The sequence below is a fragment of the Drosophila albomicans genome, chromosome 2R (assembly GCF_009650485.2).
Source record: "Drosophila albomicans strain 15112-1751.03 chromosome 2R, ASM965048v2, whole genome shotgun sequence".
NCBI classification, from domain to species: domain Eukaryota; kingdom Metazoa; phylum Arthropoda; class Insecta; order Diptera; family Drosophilidae; genus Drosophila; species Drosophila albomicans.
Genome location: NC_047631.2, coordinates 12,042,996 through 12,060,988, shown reverse-complemented (window position 1 = coordinate 12,060,988; position 17,993 = coordinate 12,042,996). Strand labels below are relative to the sequence as shown.

General features: G+C 38.3%; 3 protein-coding genes across 3 annotated transcripts; all 3 read left to right on the top strand.

Moving 5' to 3' along the window:
- Positions 1 to 3,041: 3,041 nt before the first annotated feature.
- On the top strand, positions 3,042 to 5,582 carry LOC117574840 (transmembrane protein 135). The gene is made up of 5 exons (XM_034258834.2): positions 3,042 to 3,251; positions 3,701 to 4,630; positions 4,688 to 4,828; positions 4,887 to 5,053; positions 5,124 to 5,582. The coding sequence occupies exons 2-5, from the start codon at positions 3,704 to 3,706 to the stop codon at positions 5,251 to 5,253; spliced, it is 1,365 nt and encodes a 454-aa protein (XP_034114725.2). The 5' UTR covers positions 3,042 to 3,251; positions 3,701 to 3,703; the 3' UTR covers positions 5,254 to 5,582.
- A 285-nt stretch (positions 5,583 to 5,867) lies between these two features.
- On the top strand, positions 5,868 to 8,115 carry LOC117573340 (transmembrane protein 135-like). The gene is made up of 4 exons (XM_034256450.2): positions 5,868 to 6,064; positions 6,633 to 7,412; positions 7,579 to 7,886; positions 7,946 to 8,115. The coding sequence occupies exons 1-4, from the start codon at positions 5,912 to 5,914 to the stop codon at positions 8,073 to 8,075; spliced, it is 1,371 nt and encodes a 456-aa protein (XP_034112341.2). The 5' UTR covers positions 5,868 to 5,911; the 3' UTR covers positions 8,076 to 8,115.
- Positions 8,116 to 8,483: 368 nt separating this feature from the next.
- On the top strand, positions 8,484 to 11,890 carry LOC117576099 (transmembrane protein 135-like). The gene is made up of 4 exons (XM_034260657.2): positions 8,484 to 9,023; positions 10,012 to 10,785; positions 11,026 to 11,333; positions 11,393 to 11,890. The coding sequence occupies exons 1-4, from the start codon at positions 8,871 to 8,873 to the stop codon at positions 11,520 to 11,522; spliced, it is 1,365 nt and encodes a 454-aa protein (XP_034116548.2). The 5' UTR covers positions 8,484 to 8,870; the 3' UTR covers positions 11,523 to 11,890.
- The last annotated feature ends 6,103 nt before the right edge of the window (positions 11,891 to 17,993 follow it).

The following is a 17,993-nucleotide window of genomic DNA, read 5'->3' as shown; positions in this document are numbered from 1 at the left end:
TTGTTAATTTTACATTTGGTAACAACTTCCGCTGGACAAGCCACTGAACGACTGAGGTCCAATGCAGGCGACCAGTTCTCGACCATGTCCAAAAGCAGTACTCCTTCCTTAGTGTATGTGTGGGAGTGTGTGACATTTGACACATTTGCTGCGGAAACTCATACAGCCTGTGGTTGTGAGTGTGTGTGTGTAAGTCTGCGTTGATGTTCGTTTGTTAGCACTAGCCACAAAATTTCTATTTGATGTGAAGTCTCTGCGGTCTTGGCCACAATTTTTGGTTATGGCCAACAAATGCCCAGAACTTTTGACACTCCAACTGGCTACGTTTTGGAGTATCCAGTGCTCGCTATAAATTCCCCCTTTATGTTGACTTTATGCTAGACACTGCACAACATTCGTTTATACATACATATGGCTCTATCTATGTATGCATGGCGCAGTCTATTGATGACTTTTGGCTTTTGTTTTGGCAGCCAACATTTCGGTTAGCCAAGTATTGTTTGCCTAATGTCCAGTGTGTATAGTATATTGATAGGTTGACTTTGTGTTTTTGGACACGAAAATAAAACCCGATAAAATGTATGCAGCAATTAATAAAATAACAACTTTGCGTTAAATTAATTGTATTTTATGTCGGGCTTGTTAATGGCAGGATATGCATCAATGGCACAATGTCGACATATCGCACAGCACATATTGTGCTTATCGGCCCAAAATGCTGGCCTTAAGCTTCCCTCTCCTACCGAAAATATATATGTACATATATATTACAACAAGGACAATGTCGCCTGCTGTGCTATAGTTGCACCGGATGCTGTTGTTGTTGTTGTTGTCGTTGTTGTTGTGACCATGCGCACCACTGGGCAAATGAACAATTTATAACCGCTTAATTGAGCACATTTAGACGCAAGCAGGAACCACCGCAAACACACACACGGACGGACACACATGCTGGCGTCCTGGAAGCAGCTAAACATAAGGTCAACTCGGACGACATCACAGATGAATCCCCCACAGCACGCCATGTCACCATGCCCACCCGTTGCTCGTCTTGGCCCAAAGACTCGACTACTACTTTATAAAATCAATGACAATCCACGCACATGAGCAATCGCTACTGCAGCATGTCCTGTATCCCTTCTTCCACTTCCATTTCCACGTTTCCCCAGCACCAATCTCATTTTCTCCGGCAGTACACAAGTCTATATTGGTCAGCTGGTCAGCAATTTAATGAGCACCCATTTGGTACTCCTTCAGTTACATATAACCCCGTTCGTATGCATATTAGATGTGTATTAAAAGCGCGCCTCGTTGAACAAATTAATTTACAAGTACTTAGTGCCAGGGCTACAGAGCGGATTTGCTTTCAAAGAAGCAGCTCAATTGAAGCAACTAAGTCAATTTCAAATTAATCGCGGTCGTGTAATTAAACCAATTGCAAAGCAAGCCAAGAAACGTAATTGCATTTACATTATTTATTTACAATAAGTGCTAACTACGAGTACGTGGAATTTATTGCCTGTGCCCTATCATCACAATTTAGTAGCTCTATTATAAGCTCAGGAGAATAATGAAAAGGAAAAGTGCTAAACAAAATATATCTAGATAAACTTAAATCTTAAAATAAAAATAAATAATTAAATAAAAAATATACAATAAATAACAACTTTATAATCAACACTATATTTTAAATTTATCAAATAACTATGTATGTTATAATTAAATACGTAAATTAACCAACCTTTAAATTCTTTAAAACTACAAGAAACCATTCCTACTTTCAAGCCGCTGCTATAATCTGATTAGAATCAGCATCAAATTTGTTGTGCGTGTTTGTGCCCATCCCTAGTCAGGACACATTTCTCTTCCATCCCACCCCCGACAATTACTACCAATATACTGCGGCCTGGCTGGATTCGATTGTTAGCCAACAACCCGTAGCTGGGAACTTCGGTCGGTCTTTGGGACTACAATTGAGACACGAATCTGGCGTTCAAGCTCCCCCCCTTCTGTTCTCCATCCCAATGTCGTGCTATTAACTTCAAGTGCGTATTTAGCGCCAAGTAGCATGTCAAAAGCAAAGATTCATTCACACAATCTTGTATCAGGTGAGGTAAATTAAGTAGGTGCCATGATATGAAAGTATCCATGAAATTCATTCGCACACTCTCATTCTGACGGGGTCATAGCAACCAAGACTGTCTGACTGCCTGACTTCCTGGCTGCCTGACGTTTGCCTAAGCCCCAAAAGCAACCGCAATTTTCTTAAGCAGCCAAACAAAAACAACAAAAGCTAAACAAACAGCAGAGACAAGCGAGAGTTAAGCATCTTCTTCGCTGTCATATTGTGAATGGAACTACTTAAGCGCGTTGGCATTACGAAACAAGCCAAGCCACAGGTAAAGTCATTGCCACACCTCCTTTCTTAGCAAACAATATGGTAATATTTTGATTTTCATTGTGAAATGTCAACCCACGCCTAGAGGCGACTAAAACGACGAGCCAATCAACCAAAGATTGCGTAGCAGTTAGGCGGTAAATTCAAATCATGATAGAGCTTGTGAAATAAAGCTGACTGCTGTGACATGAAAATGTCAGTATGCCAGTAACTATCGAAATATGTGTTATCGACTTTTTTTGTTGAGAGCAATGGGTAATTGTTTTGAACAACAAAATATCAACAAAATTAAAATGTTTATTTATAATTTAAAGACATTTTTACATATGCAAATACCATTTAAGTACTACAAAACAAGCTATGCAAATGAAAACCATTAGAATAAATTTGTGAGGCATACTAATTTAAGGCAAATTGTACACAACACACGTTTTACAATGCAGTTTGTAATTAAAATTCATTCAATTCAATTCGATGTTAATGTAATCAAAATACTTTCCTCAGTCAACTGCAATAATTAAACACAATGTATTTACCATCTTGACCCCGGCCAATTACGCAGAAAAGTGTTTTTTCCGTAAATACAAAACGGTCACACTGGGCACAGCTGTTTCAATTGTTTTGTTTACGTTTTGATGTGAGAATCGGATAGGGACGCAGTAGCATTATCAGCACACAGCAAAACATTTTGACATACATATTTTTTTAGTATATATACATTTATATAGCGCAAGAGCTCAATCATTTCGTCGTTATTAGAAGTAACACAAATAAGTTGCATTGTGTTCGTGCAATAACGAGTTGCAATCAATCAAAAACAACTGGTTCAATAGCAATTAAGTATTAAGTGCAAGTAAGTGAAGCAGCTCAGCTCACCCAGCTCAGAGCACAAAGGGCAGATAAACAAATTGAATGAATCTGCGTAAATTTAATTATTAATCTCTCGTTCCGTTTCGCTTGACCCGCCCCACAGATAAGCACATTGACTTTTTGTGAAAGTACATCAATAATAACAATAACTTTGTACACGTGTGGTACGATATCTAAATCTAGCTATAACCCGTTAAATAATCTATAAGATTTTCCAACCTTGACGCTATAAAAAGCAAAAGTGCAAAATCCGATAAGGTTTGATGAGTTTGAACGTATAGATAAGATTAAAATGCCAAGCTGACTGTGTTGGCTAATACCTTTTGGCCCTGGCTCTGACCTTGGCCTAGGCCCCAATTCCAAGCCATATTTCATCATATATGTATACCAGTTGTAATCTCGTCTCTCTCTCTCTTTCTCTCTTTATTACAGATAATGGCCATTCAAAGCAAAATATTGGATCCATTGTGCGTCAGTTGTCAGGAATTTCAGCATCCATGGACAAACAAATGTGTGAATGCCACCGCTGGCATCTTGCTTTCGGCCACGCCCTACTGCCTACGTGTATACACGATCGTTTACGCCTTCTCGCTGCTCATGCGTCACCGTGTCCCTACGTTGGAGGATCTAAAGCGCACTATTCAGGGCATAATACAATCAACAGCTTTTCTAGTGACAAATGCCTACACATTCATACTCTACAATTGCCTCATACGTAATCTGCTCGGACGCTATTATTTTGGCACCGTGGCCTTTGTGCCCTCGTTCCTATCATCGCTCACAGCCATACTGGTAGAGCGTCCGGCACGCCGTCCACTGCTCACACTGTATGTGGCCAATGTAGCCACCGAAGCACTTTGGAGAATGGCCGAATCACGCAACTGGGTGCATTCTATTTCACATGGACAGACGTACATTTTTGGTGCCAGCATTTCGATACTTTTGTACCTATACCGCATGGGCACAACTAACGATTCCATTTTCAATATACTACGCATCTTTGTGGGCAGGGAGGAGGCGGGACCAATTGCCAAGCCAGAGCCGATTAGGGACGAGCAACCAGCTCCGTCAAGACGTCGACCAACTGTACGATTTTCCACAATTGCCGACTGGGTAAATGTCTACAGTAATCTCATCCGTGGCAAACATGACAGCTGTCGCCATAAGACCAGCTGTTGTAGCTACGCCGTATTCGGCGGATTGCGACCTTTTATCGGAGGTGTTGGCCTACAGGTGGCTCTGAAGCTGGTCATGAACTTTAAGACTATCGCACAAGGTCGCATGCTGTGGAAGAAGCAAATCTTTAATCAGAGCACGCTGCAACTCGGCATCTTTATGGGCAGTTTCTCATTTCTCTACAAAGTAAGCTTAACACTTCTTAATTATATTTTCAAAGTCATTAATCTATTGAAATTGCAGTCGGTTTCTTGTCTGTTGCGACATTGCTTCAATGGCGATAAAGCCACTTTTGCCATACCCGCTGGTTTGATTGCTTCGTTCACATTTAAACTGTATCCAGACAATACAGTTGCCTTGTACGTCATGTGGAAGGCGCTACAAGTGAGTTGCAGTTGAGTCTCAAAGTTTAGCATATCGCTAATCCACTTGGCAATTTCAGATACTCTGCGGCATTGGTCAGGAGAATGGCATAGTCCCGCACATACCCAACTTTATGCTCTATCTTTATGCCTTCTTCACCGCGGTGCTTTTCCATGCGGGCATTATGGAGGCGCAATCGTTGCGACCCAACTACTACAAATTTCTCCAAGCGATATCGGGCGAGAGGCAAGTGATAACACGGCAACACACGACAAAAAGCTGATATAATTAACCTACTAAATATCTTCATTCCCAGACTCAACAAATTCAACTTGAACGCCTTTGATGTATTCGGTCTAAACACTCAAGGGCAAACAGATGAGATGCTGAAGAGCCTGAAAATCCTGGACAAGACATCATTGCCGTCGTTCTCGTTTGCCTCATGAGCTAATCACAGCGTTCGGATGGAACTAAAACGTGCCTAAACAAATATATAAATTTATAAAGTGTTTAGAATAAGTCTCTCAGCACTCAAAGTGCGCATATCCAGCGTTCGATACGCCTCTCTTTCTATTTAAACCATGCGATGTATATATGTATGTATTTACTATGTATAACTAATTGTAAGTCAGTCTATATACCATATGTTATGGGCCCCCACTCACTGGCCGCACTCCGATTAACTAATGACCGATCTATTTAGTATTGAGGTGTATTGACTGTTTTTGTTTTTGGTAATTGATTTTAATAAAAAAAAATATGCGAAACACAAGAATTTGAACTCTTTCGTTAATCTCTCAAGCATGGCTAAGCATAAATTGTCGATAAGACTTACACCATAACAGTTCAGTTGGCGTGGCAGATAAGAAACCAGTTTCGAAAACTTTTTCATAGTAAATAGTTTCAAGTCAGTCGCGTTTGTTGCGTGCTAGCACATGGTTAGACCAAAACAAATTGCCTAATCTTAAGTGAACTGTGTGCGCTACATTTACTTGCTTTCTAACTTCGAATTACTTGAAGTAAATTACATGGAAAAACCAAGAAGAAATTAAATCAGCATTATACGAAAAATAGTATTATAATTATAAACATAACAGCTTTAAAATGGCAGTACAAAGTAAACTTATGGAGGCAGCAATAAACTGTAGCTGTCAGGAATATCTTCATCCTTGGACTTCTAGCTGTGCCAGTGGCTCAGCCGGCATAATACTCTCCGCCTTGCCCTATTCATTACGCACATACACTATGGTCTATTTAGTAAGTATCCAAGTGAATTATAATATTACAAAACATACAGAATAATTAAATCTTCGTGATTTTATAGCTTTCAATGCTTCAAAGCAACCATGTCAATAATCTGTTTTAATCAATTCGATTGCTGAAAAAGAATTCTATTGCTAAGCTCTTTATCATTAAATGGAAATAATATGGAAATAACGCACCACCTGACCAAGTGCTTTGTCACTCAAAAGTACTTTAATTGCAAAACATATGCAGATTAAGATTAATGGCTATCGACGCTATGCGTCTAGCCATACAATTTGAGCAAACATAAAAAATTAAAGCCCCATAAAGCACAACCATTATTATTAGACTGATTTAAGTACACATATAAACAACAAATGAACTATGTATGAGAATTGTTAAGTACATTGTACGGTTGAACGTTTTTTTTTTAATCGGCCCAGATAAGCCAAACATTAGTGAAACAGAATTTGATAAACTCTATTCGATTATGTTGACAAAACTATACTTGGAATATTAGTTTAATTTTTTTTATCTATTATACTAAATATAAATAATAATTTCCTTAATTTTTTCACAGTTGGCACTGTTATTGAGAAGACGCATTCCTACGCTCCAAGACCTCAAACGCACAATAATTGGAATTTTGAAATCATCAGCTTTCCTAACAACAAACACATTTGGCGTGAACTTCTTTATTTGTTTAATGCGCCTGCTACTGGGTCGTTTCTACTTCTGGACAATCGCGTATATTCCCGCCTTCATAGCCAGTTTTGTTGCACTGTTAGTCGAGCGACCAGAGCGTCGTACTTCACTGACTCTATATGTGGCAAATGTGTCAACAGAATCACTGTGGAAAATGCTCGAGGCACGCGGCATTGTTCGCTCCATTCCCAATGGGCAGGTTCTAGTTCTTGGCTGCAGTGTGACTGCCTTGCTCTACATGTATCGACTTGGTATCCACAAAACCAAGCTAAAGGATTCTGCTTTTAAGGCACTACAATTGCTAATTGGCAAAGAGGAGGAGGGTCCAATCGAGAGCTCCACTGCGGCAGTAACCACACAAAGCTCGTTGGAGCAACCTCTGAACTTTAGGAAAATCTCCGCTTATGTAAAAATCTACACGCACCTGCTCAGCATTAAGCATTCAAGCTGTCCACATCGAAAAGGATGCAGCTCCCATGTTTTGATGGGTGGACTGAAGCCATTTATTGGCGGAGTGGGAGCTCAAGTTGGACTTAAGCTTCTGCTAAACCTGCGAAACATATTAAAATTGAAGCTGGATTGGCGAAAACAAATATTCAATAAACAAAACCTAAGCCTGGGATTGGCCTTGGGAAGTTTCTCCCTTAGCTATAAGGTAAATTGAGCAATTGAATGCCAATAACATATTTACTACACTTATATATTTATTTATTTGGGACAGATAAAAAGCTTACAAGCAAAAGAATCTATCTAGAATTATTTGTAGAAGTAAAGTTAACTTTAAATTTAGTTTTAAAATGTATCCGTGTTTTCTATTTCAGTTAATTTCATGTGCTCTTCGCCATATCTGCGGCTATGACAGCGCCTTCTTTGCGATACCTGCTGGACTTTTGGGTTCAATTGGACTCCTGCACTTCCCTAACACAACTATTGCATTGTACGTGATGTGGAGAACTCTGCATTTACTCTATAATTGGGGACGGGAGGAGGGAGTGCTGCCAAAAGTACCTCACTTTGTGATAATACTTTACTCTGCTTGTACTGCGTTAATCTTTCACAGTGCAATCGTAGAGCCCAAATCACTTCGAAGCAGTTATTACAAATTTGGCTCGGATATATCAGGAGAAAGGTATGGAAAAGTGACTTGAAATATTAATACTTCGATTGATTAATATATTATTTCTACAGAATATGTCGCTTCAATGTGAGTCCATTTGATGCCTATGGATTTGGCACACAAAGTCAAGCTGAGAGTGTGATTAAAAAACTCAAAATTGATCTGAGCCGAAAACTGCCCAAGATTCCATTGGTAGTTTAAATGTAAGTGAGAAATATATTAATTTTATAATTTTCCTATATTAATTTCCTATTTTATACAGATGCAAACTGACACATTCACACTAAATACTCTGAATCAAATAATGAAAATGTTGAGAAGTCACAAAACTCTAACAATACCGACTGTTCGAATGGAACTGCGACACTGCCAATATCTAGTAAACGATCTAAGGTGTATTACCTGTTTTGCGTTTGAATAAAACTAAAATCTAATGAACCACATAGAATCTCTTTTTAACAGTTTTTTCGAATTAAGAGCAAAAAACCGTGAGAGTTGCACTCGCCGATAAACATCCGATAAGAACTATACTACACTCAATTTCTCATGTTTCGACAATTGTTGCTCGCGTGTCAGATAAGAACCTATTTCGAATACTCTCCGCAAAAATAGTTTCAGTTGAGTTTGGAGCGTGCAACAACATGGTTACTCCATGACAAATTATTTATGTGTTCCAAAACATTTTACTGTGGCTAAAAGGTTAAACCGTAATTGAACTGTGTGTAAATTAGACAATTACTCGATCGGATGGTTTATTTACATAATACTAGACTATTAGGGGGAGATTGAACGCGAAGTTTACGTGGAGAGAATTTGTCATTTGTACTTTGTACGGAGTATTCGATGTCTCGCTGTTCACGTTCCATCGATAAGCTTTTATCATTTCGGCGCGCATAGTTCGATAATCTTAACGAGCACAACTTAAGGCTTAATCGTACCACCTGCTACATAAATAATATATAATAATTACAAGCATAAACTGCAATATCAACAACAATGGCTGTACAAAGTAAACTCATGGAGGCGGCCATCAACGTCAGTTGTAAGGATTATCTCCATCCTTGGACTGAGAGTTGCGTTGCCGGCTCAGCTGGAATTTTGCTCAGCTCCATTCCCTATACCCTGCGCACCTATGCCGCAGTTTATCTGGCAAGTATAAATGCACTTTGGCAATAACGTAATCAAGCATCCGGCATATCAGTCTCCAGCTCACGATGAAAGTACATTTGCTAATCGCGAAATATAATAATGCTTAATGTTAACATTAGTACAATTTTTGCTTTAGAAATGTTAATCTATTGAATTATAGCTTAAGTCCATTGACCAGTTGATCAAACGTACTTCAGGAAACATCAGACCTACATTGGATGAATTGTGGTGTCATAAATAACATTAAACAACAATCAGATTAGCCGAGGGCAAAAAAATCGAACCATAACTCTTGACGATAAGTAAAGTGCAATATTATATGGGATTATAATATATCTATTCTTTAATATATCTTCTAAAATTGTTTATGATGTTTTCAATTGAATATTTTAACGAATATAGAAATAATTTTAGACACGACCGTTTATAGAATATATATTCTTGATCAGCGTCAACAGTCAACGTGATCAAGTAAAAATCTTAGAAGTTAATTAAGAAACTATTTTAATATGGGTCACTTGGGTCTTCGATGATATGGTTGACAATCTGGGATATTTTGCACTCAATGATATATTTCTAGCATAATAGTATATCTTTATATCTTCGGTGTAATATTAAAATATATTTTAATATTTTATCGGTATATTGATTTTATATAATATATAATATTTTAAGAACGAGCTATGGTCGAGCACACTCTACTGTAGCTTTCTTACTTATTTACAAAAAAAAAAGGTTTGAAGTTTGAAACTGCTTTCTAATTTGATTAATTTTTTGGTCTATGACATGTTTCTTATTTTAAATTTGATCAACCTTGCATTCAATTTAAGAGAATTATTAGCATAGAAACACATCGAAAATACTTAGAGAAGGCATCTGAGGCTCAGCTCATTGTATCATTAAAAAATATACTTTTGTGATTATCTGTATTATAGCTAAGATTATATTTTAAGTATTTTGACTAATAGCATCTCCGTCCCTCTCACAGTTCTCGCTGGTCATGAGAATGCGTATTCCAACGCTTCTGGACCTCAAACGCACAGTCTATGGAATTTTAAAGTCAACAGCTTTCCTAACAACAAATGCTTATGGATTTAGCTTGTGTGTTTGTCTTCTTCGCCTGTTGCTGGGTCGCTTCTACTTCAGCACTGTTGCCTATTTTCCCACCTTTATAGCCAGCATTATTTCACTGACGATCGAACGTCCAGCACGTCGCACTCCTTTGGCACTTTATGTGGCAAATGTCTCCACGGAATCACTGTGGAAGATGCTCGAAGCACGCGGCATTGTCCGCTCCATTCCCAATGGACAGGTTTTAGTCCTGGGCTGCAGTATAACTGCTTTGATCTATATGTATCGACTTGGTGTTCATAAAACCAAGGTCAAGGATGCCACCTTTAGGGCGCTTCAACTGCTCATTGGCAAGGATGAGCAGGGACCAATTCAAGAGCCCACAGAGACTACAAACAACCAGAGCTCAAGACCTCTGAACTTTTCCAGCATTTCCGCTTATGTACAGATCTATGATAAGCTTCGAAAGAGCAAACACCAGAGCTGTCCCCATCGTCAAGGCTGCGCACCTTATGCTTTGATGGGAGGTCTGAAACCCTTCCTCGGTGGAGTTGGCGTTCAAGTGGGTCTTAAGCTGCTTTTAAACATTCCCAAGATAGTCAAAATGAAACTGGATTGGCGAACACAAATATTCAACAAAAGCAACTTGAATCTAGGATTGGCTTTGGGAAGCTTTTCACTCGCATACAAGGTAAGACAAATTGACAAAATATTGAACTTAGAAAACAAAGGTGAAAGAAAGAAAGAGTCTAAACTGCCTTCAAACAGTTTTCTACAAATTAAATAAGCATTATTGGCTGTAAAATTTCTGAAAAACAAAGTTCATATATATTAAAAATAATTATATAGCAGTACAATAATATTCAACAAAAATCATCGAAGTTCTGCAAATATTTTAAGACCTTCTATTAATAATTTGTTATCATTTCAGTTAATATCTTGTGGCCTTCGTCACGTCTGCGGCTATGACAGCGCCTTCTTTTCCATACCTGCTGGACTTTTGGGCTCAATTGGACTCCTTCATTTCCCCAACATCACCATTGCCTTGTATGTGATGTGGAAGGCGTTGCAGCTACTCTACAATTGGGGCCGTGAGGAGGGAGTATTGCCAACAGTGCCCTATTTTATCATGATATTTTACTCAGCCTGCACGGCGTTACTTTTCCATTGTGCTATTCTGGAACCTCAAGCACTGCGAAGCAGCTACTACAAGTTCCTCATGGATATTTCCGGAAATAGGTAAGCGAATAACTATATTAAATATAATGCAATTACTAATCTTTACTTTTACTTGTTAGAGTATGTCGCTTCCATGTGAGTCAGTTTGATGCCTTTGGACATGGAACGCAGAATCAAGTGAATGAAGTTGTGAAAAGACTCAAAATAGATCTAAGTCGAGTGCTGCCAAAGTTTCCCTTGGCTGTGTAAACGAATTTACTTTAATATTAATGAAAATGGTGTGGAACAGTAAAAGATAGTTAGTGCAATCATTTGACAGCAGAAAACAAAAATTGTAACAGACAGAAAAGTTCAAATTAAATGCTTGTGCATGCCCCAAAGTGGCCATAAAGGCGTTTTATGTACGACTCCAGAAAGTGAACAATCATCACAGTGGCAAAACGACAACGCACATCCAGAGCTCATTCTGTTGCCCCTCGAATCCTCCTCCCATCATCATCGTCATCATCCTGCATAAATGCAAATGGAATGGCAGACAATGGCGCCGAGCCTAGGCGCTACTCAATTATTTACATTTATATGTCATAGAAATTTATTGCCCGACATAATTCACTCCGGCTGGCCGAAAGTGCAGCGTTTAAAAATTTTACTAAAAATAAAAAAATACAAATAAAAATAAAAATAATGTGTAACGCGCAGTCGCTGCCCTTGGCCAGATGATTATCCTTGGCTTGGCTTCACTTCGGAGTTGCGTGACGAGGCTTAACAAATGAATTATTGGCCGGGGTCAAATTTAATGTGCCACTTCGTTATGTCTCCGGATGGGTATGCTTCCTGTTTTAATAAGTCTCCAACGATGGAGCGTCTTGTGTCAGTCCCTTTGTCTGTCCGTCAGTGGGAATGGGGCTGCTTGTTTTGCTGATTCTCATTTTAAATTGAGCTGAAAATAATGAAAATGCAAATTGGTCGCTTCTGTTGCTGTTGTTGTTGCTGTTGCTGCTGCTCTGTCGGAACCCGCTGACAACAAAGTGTAGCATACTTTTCACAGTCATTGCTGTGCAGTTGCAGCCTCTTTCACTCTCTTTCGCTCACTCTGTGTCTCTCGTTCTCGCTTAGTATTTATGAAATTTATATATGCAACTTGGGCTTGGACTCGGCCTGGACAGAGGCGCAGTCACTGAGCCCTGAGTCAAGTCAACAGCATGGAAAATACAAATGAACCAAGTGACAAATCTCATTAATCACAACTAAGATTTTATTTGCAATGAAAGAGATGAAAATCTCTTCCCTCGCCCTTTGTGGGTGTAAAATTATCAGCTTAGCAGCTGCAATTGTTGTTGCTACTTGTTGTTCTTCGTCCTTGAGCGCGTCAGATGAAGAATGAGTAAAATAGAACGAAAAAAAAATGCATATAAATTGAATATTATAAATTGCCTTATGCCAACTTCTGTTCTTCGTGCCACTCACTTAGCGCCCCGTTTAGCTGCTTGCCTCAGGGCTTGTTGCAAAGTCGTAACTTCATTTAAGTCAATCACAATTCTCTTCTTCCACTGTCACTTCTTGCTGCTGTTGCTGTTGCTTGCTACTCAAATTGTAAACAAGAAAATTATGCAAATAAATAAACTCGCCCTAGTTCGACTACATGCAACATGCAGCATGCAGAAAGAAGCAACCAGCAGCGTTAACCGGGTTAAAACCAATGAAAAATGATGACCTGATGCATAAATTGGCACTTACTGGCAGCTTACAACGTTCGTTCAGCAGTAAACAATTAAAAGCAACTAAGTAGAGGGAACAATGGTTGCGTATATGAAAAATACCCTATAAATATGAATAGAGTAGATACTTGATTCTTTTAGTTTTGATTGTGATACTACAATCAAGCAACTAAACCTTTTCTATTAGGAATCTATTAAATTTTTCGAACACAGCAAAAGGCATGATAAATTTCCTTTTGACCAATTAAGTAACTTCAATGGCTCGGAAAATTTGCCATTAATAATGCCCTTTTAAGCTCTGGCCATAATTGCAGGGTGTGCAACTTGAACTGTACATTTAATAGCAATCTAAATAGAATGAACTTTCATGCAAATGAAATTGCTGCTGTCGAATACAAAAACAAAAAAAGTGCTAGCAAACAGCAATAAGTCCTGTTGCACCTTTGTGTGTGTGTGGTATCCTGCTTGTTTTTGTGGACTTTCCTATTGCAGTAAATTACATTTGATATTTTTACGAAGACAGGCCAAATGACAAGGTATGTCAACGTAAGATAAGCACCAAGTGAAAGACGGAGACGATGGCAACTACTGATGACCGCCTCGAGGAACAAGCCAAGCCAGTCAGACAGTCAGCCAAGGAGTGTCCTTCTGCGAGTATGAAAAAGCTGATATAAATGACATTTTAGCTCTATTTCTCTTCTTATTTTTTTTTTCTTTTATTTTGTGTTGAGCATTTTTTAATTAAAATTTCTTGGTCACTCTGTTTCGGTCATTCAGATATTTCAATGTGATATGAAAATGGAAATGAAATAGAATACGACGACAACATCGAGCTGAGACATAATGGGGTCACAAATAAAATTGTATAAATGTTGCAGACAGCTTACTGAAAACAACAACTATCATATCTAATAATCCTACAAATACGTTAAGACTGAGCTCACAAATTATAGCATGACAGCATGAGTTGATGTTCATCTGTTGCACGAGTATATAAAATCAAAGGATTTAACACAAAATTATCACAGAAAATAAGTATTTTAAAAGCACATTAGATAATTAGAAAATATGAATTTATCGTGCATATTGTCAGACTATTTCTTAATGTATTTTTCAACTATCTAAAGCTTATAACTTATGGTACCAGTCATATTTGATTCAAATACTTTTAAAATGTAAATTCTTATTATGTTTAACTATTGCATTTCTAATGAAATTAGTTCTTAATATGATTTGTATCTTTATTTCCATATTATAAAGACATAATAATCCCAAATATGTGTACATATGGTTTGTTGCATTCGTTTTTTAACTTGTGTTTAGTTTTAGTTTAACATTCTTATTTTTAAGTTACGTGGTAACTGATTTCATTTTCTAACATCATGAATATAAAAGCGTTATTCTCACCCAGATTTTAGAGCAAAAGACAATGGCAACGTCAAAAAAGAAGAATCATATTTTGAATATCATTCACATTTGAAAGCAATTCATATTTTAATTTTAATTAATAAAAATAAAACAAGTTTAAAGTTTAGTTTTTACCTAATAATTGATGTAACTTTAATTAGATGCTATTGTTCATAATACAGTTCATTTAAGTTCGAAATGAATTGAAGTAGTATAATATAGGAGGTATAATTTCAATGGAAAGCGGAATATACACCATAGGAAATTAGTAAGTCTAAATATAGCTAAAAAATACATATACATATTTTAAATAGATTTGTGCTACACTAACAAATAGTAAACCCAATATATAAATATAGCATAATATTGTAAATCAGCCGGCTAATAAGACAAACGCCTATAAACTGACTCACTGATAAGAAAGTTAACAGAGAAGGGAGCAGCGGGTTATCAGCGAAGATATAGCAAGAGATAAGACAAAACGATAAATGTGGCCAGTTAACAGAGATATAACAGCACCACGTTTATAAACATTTCAGCATTGAGTCCGCAACAATGTTGCCCAACATTTGGCCCACCCCAAAAAGTTGCTCACTCAAAGTTCGTTCAAAGCTTCAAACACACTCAAACATAAGAGTCCTAGGGCAACATTCGGCGCTGCTTCGGCTTTTTGAGATTGTGGATAGTCGTTACAGGACTCGGATGCAGTCGGAAACTGCAGCTAGGCGTTTGCCATGGTACGTATCCTGTGGAACCATCGTCAGTCTAACTGGGTTAGTGGTACAAGTTCAGTTTTGTCTCTGGCGCAGCGCATGTGTTTCATTGCCAGAGTTGCTGTGGAATTGAAACAGGATTAAACGACGAGCACGACGACTCGACGTCCTTCAATTGATGCTCTGAGTGGCCCATGAAATTCCGTTGGGAATACAACGGCTCGACAGATTACGTTTAAATAAATATAATACGAAACTAAATTTGCGGTTACTGTTTTGGGGTCTTGGGTATACAGCAAACGCTGAATGTAACATATGAAATTATAACACCTCTGCTGTGCGATGTGGACAATTCATTAATTTGTATATTTTAGCTAACTACACTCGCACACAAGACTACAACTTTGTTCACATTGATATTTCTTTATCAAATAATATAAAATAAATTTGGCTATAATTGGCATTTATCTATTTGCAATATGTTAAAGCTCTAAAGTGCTTATAATTATATCCATTTAAAATATTTTATAATCTAAACGGCCATTAATTAATTATGCATATTATTTTGCTGGTATTTTCAAAAATCAATACTGTAGTATTAGCCTTTAGCATTGCAATTGCTCAGTAAACAGAGCAGTGTTTAAATTTATAAATATATTTGCACTAAACTCTTTCAAAAAAATGCGTAGAGTTTATTTTTCAAACAAAAAGCGAAAACATCATTTATAAACAGTTTTTGCTTTCTCATTGTAGCAAGAGTTTTTTTTTAAATGTTAAAATAATTATATCAATAAAACAATCTGCAATATTTATGCAATTTGATCATTTCAAAGGAGTTTTTATGTTGCACGCAGCACTCACAATTTTTTTTATTTTCAGCAGTACTTAGTTTAATCCATTTGATATTTTTGTACAAAACTTCTTTCGGTTATTCATGCTATTAATTCAGGCATCCAATAATGTTATTTGACTGCTAACATGTAGTTCGACTTTTTAGCTGCACTTTTTCAATTTTATATAATTTTCTGGAAGTGTTGCTCTACTTGTAATTTGTGCATGTTCATTTTATAGTTCCTTAGCCTCTAATTGAAGTGACAAGGTTTACCAATTTGTAAGCCCGGCTATCAACATCGACGGCCCCATTTGGATCGTTTACCCGGCGAAACGATGCTGTGTTCGTCTTGGTTTGCCACTCTTTGTCTTTTTCAGCGCTTTTTGAAATACTTTTGTTTGTTTTCCTGCAGCAGGCTTTCCTTTCCGTGTGGCAGTCTGGCTGTCTGTCAGCCTGGCAGCCAGTATCCTGGCACTGCAAGTTATCTTTTGCTTTTACTTCCTGCTCGAATGCATCATCTGCTGCCGTTGCCCAGTTATTGGCAATGGTTAAACGTTCTCGTTCTGATTCTCGTCTCAACGTCTCGACATCGTTGTCGTTGCCTTTGTTCCTTCACTGGCGATGTTTACCTTCATCGTGCAGTGATGTGGCCCACATGGCTCTGCCTGGCTGCCTGGCTGCCTGGCACTTTTGGTTTGGCCGACAACGCGCCTCGTGCCAAGAGAATCTTTCCTTTGTTATGCTTGCGCCACGCCGCTCGACAATTGCGCCGCTGATTGCCCTCATTTCAGACTTGAAATAATATTAAAAACTTTTACTCAACTGAAGACGAGATCTATACGAGTTTTATGTGTTATGTGTGGCAGTCTCTCATTCTCTCTTTCTCACTATCTCTATCTCTATGTCTCTGTCTGTGTCACGTTCAGTCGCTTTTCCTTTTGTCGCTTTTGCTTTGTCTTCGTCTGTGCGCCTAAATGTATGCTTTAACCGCACATTGTAGAGCTTGCAGCTGCCAATGCTGCAGCTGTTGCAGTTGCAGTTGTCGTTGTCGTTGTCGTTGCAGTTGTGCCCGTATCTGCGCGCTTTGATTCTCATTTGTGTCTGCTTTTATTTACCACATAAATCACGTGCTCTGTGCCCCGTCTCAAAGCCGACAAGGACACATTTCTATCTATCTACTTAGCCTCGTAGCAGTGCTTGAAGCCACTTCCTTTTTGCCTTTGCCACAGCCACAGCCAGTTGTTGTGCTTCACGACTTTGTCCCATACAATCTGAATCTCTCTCTCTCTTTCTATCTCTCTTCCTGCTCAAGTCTTCAATCGCACAATAAGAGAACTACTTTTTGGCTGTTAGTTGCTATTTTTACGATTGCCCATTTTCTTTCATTTCATAGAATTTTCATTGTCTACTTGGCATGCTTCCACTCTACCCGTCTCACTTCCACACTCTCGCTCTCTCTCTCTCTCTTTCTCTCTATTTCTCACTCTAGCTCGCTTCCTGTCTCTGTTTCTTTTAGCCCGCTTTTCGACGCGATAGCACACGTATCCGCTTTTGCCGATTTTTCAGCAATTGCAGTTGTTATATTTGTTGCCACACTCATTGTTGTTATTGTTGCTATTGCTGTTGCTGTTGCTGTTGCTGTTACTGTTGTTATCGTTGTTAGTCATACCACTAGTCGTCGCTGTTGCTAGAGCGTGTGTAGGTGTCTGTTCTTTGGGTAATTGATGATTTACAACTTATTTACGCTTCAATTGTGCAATAATTGAAAATTGCTCCAAATTCATTTGGGCATTCTTTGATTTCTTGTTTCCCTAGCTCCCTTCGCTCCCCTCTCCACCATCTCGTCTCTGCTCTCCTTGTTTTTTTTTACGTTGCCATTGGCAACGCACCGAGGCTAACTTACAGGTCAGCGCTGCTATCGATTGGCCATGTTTCCCATGCGGTCAATGGCATTTTTTATTGCTTGCCCCTTAACGTAAGCTAGCCCAGCTTTAAAGGAGACTACAAGCTATATACCCTGCACTTAACCTAGAAAGAAATCGTGTAATCT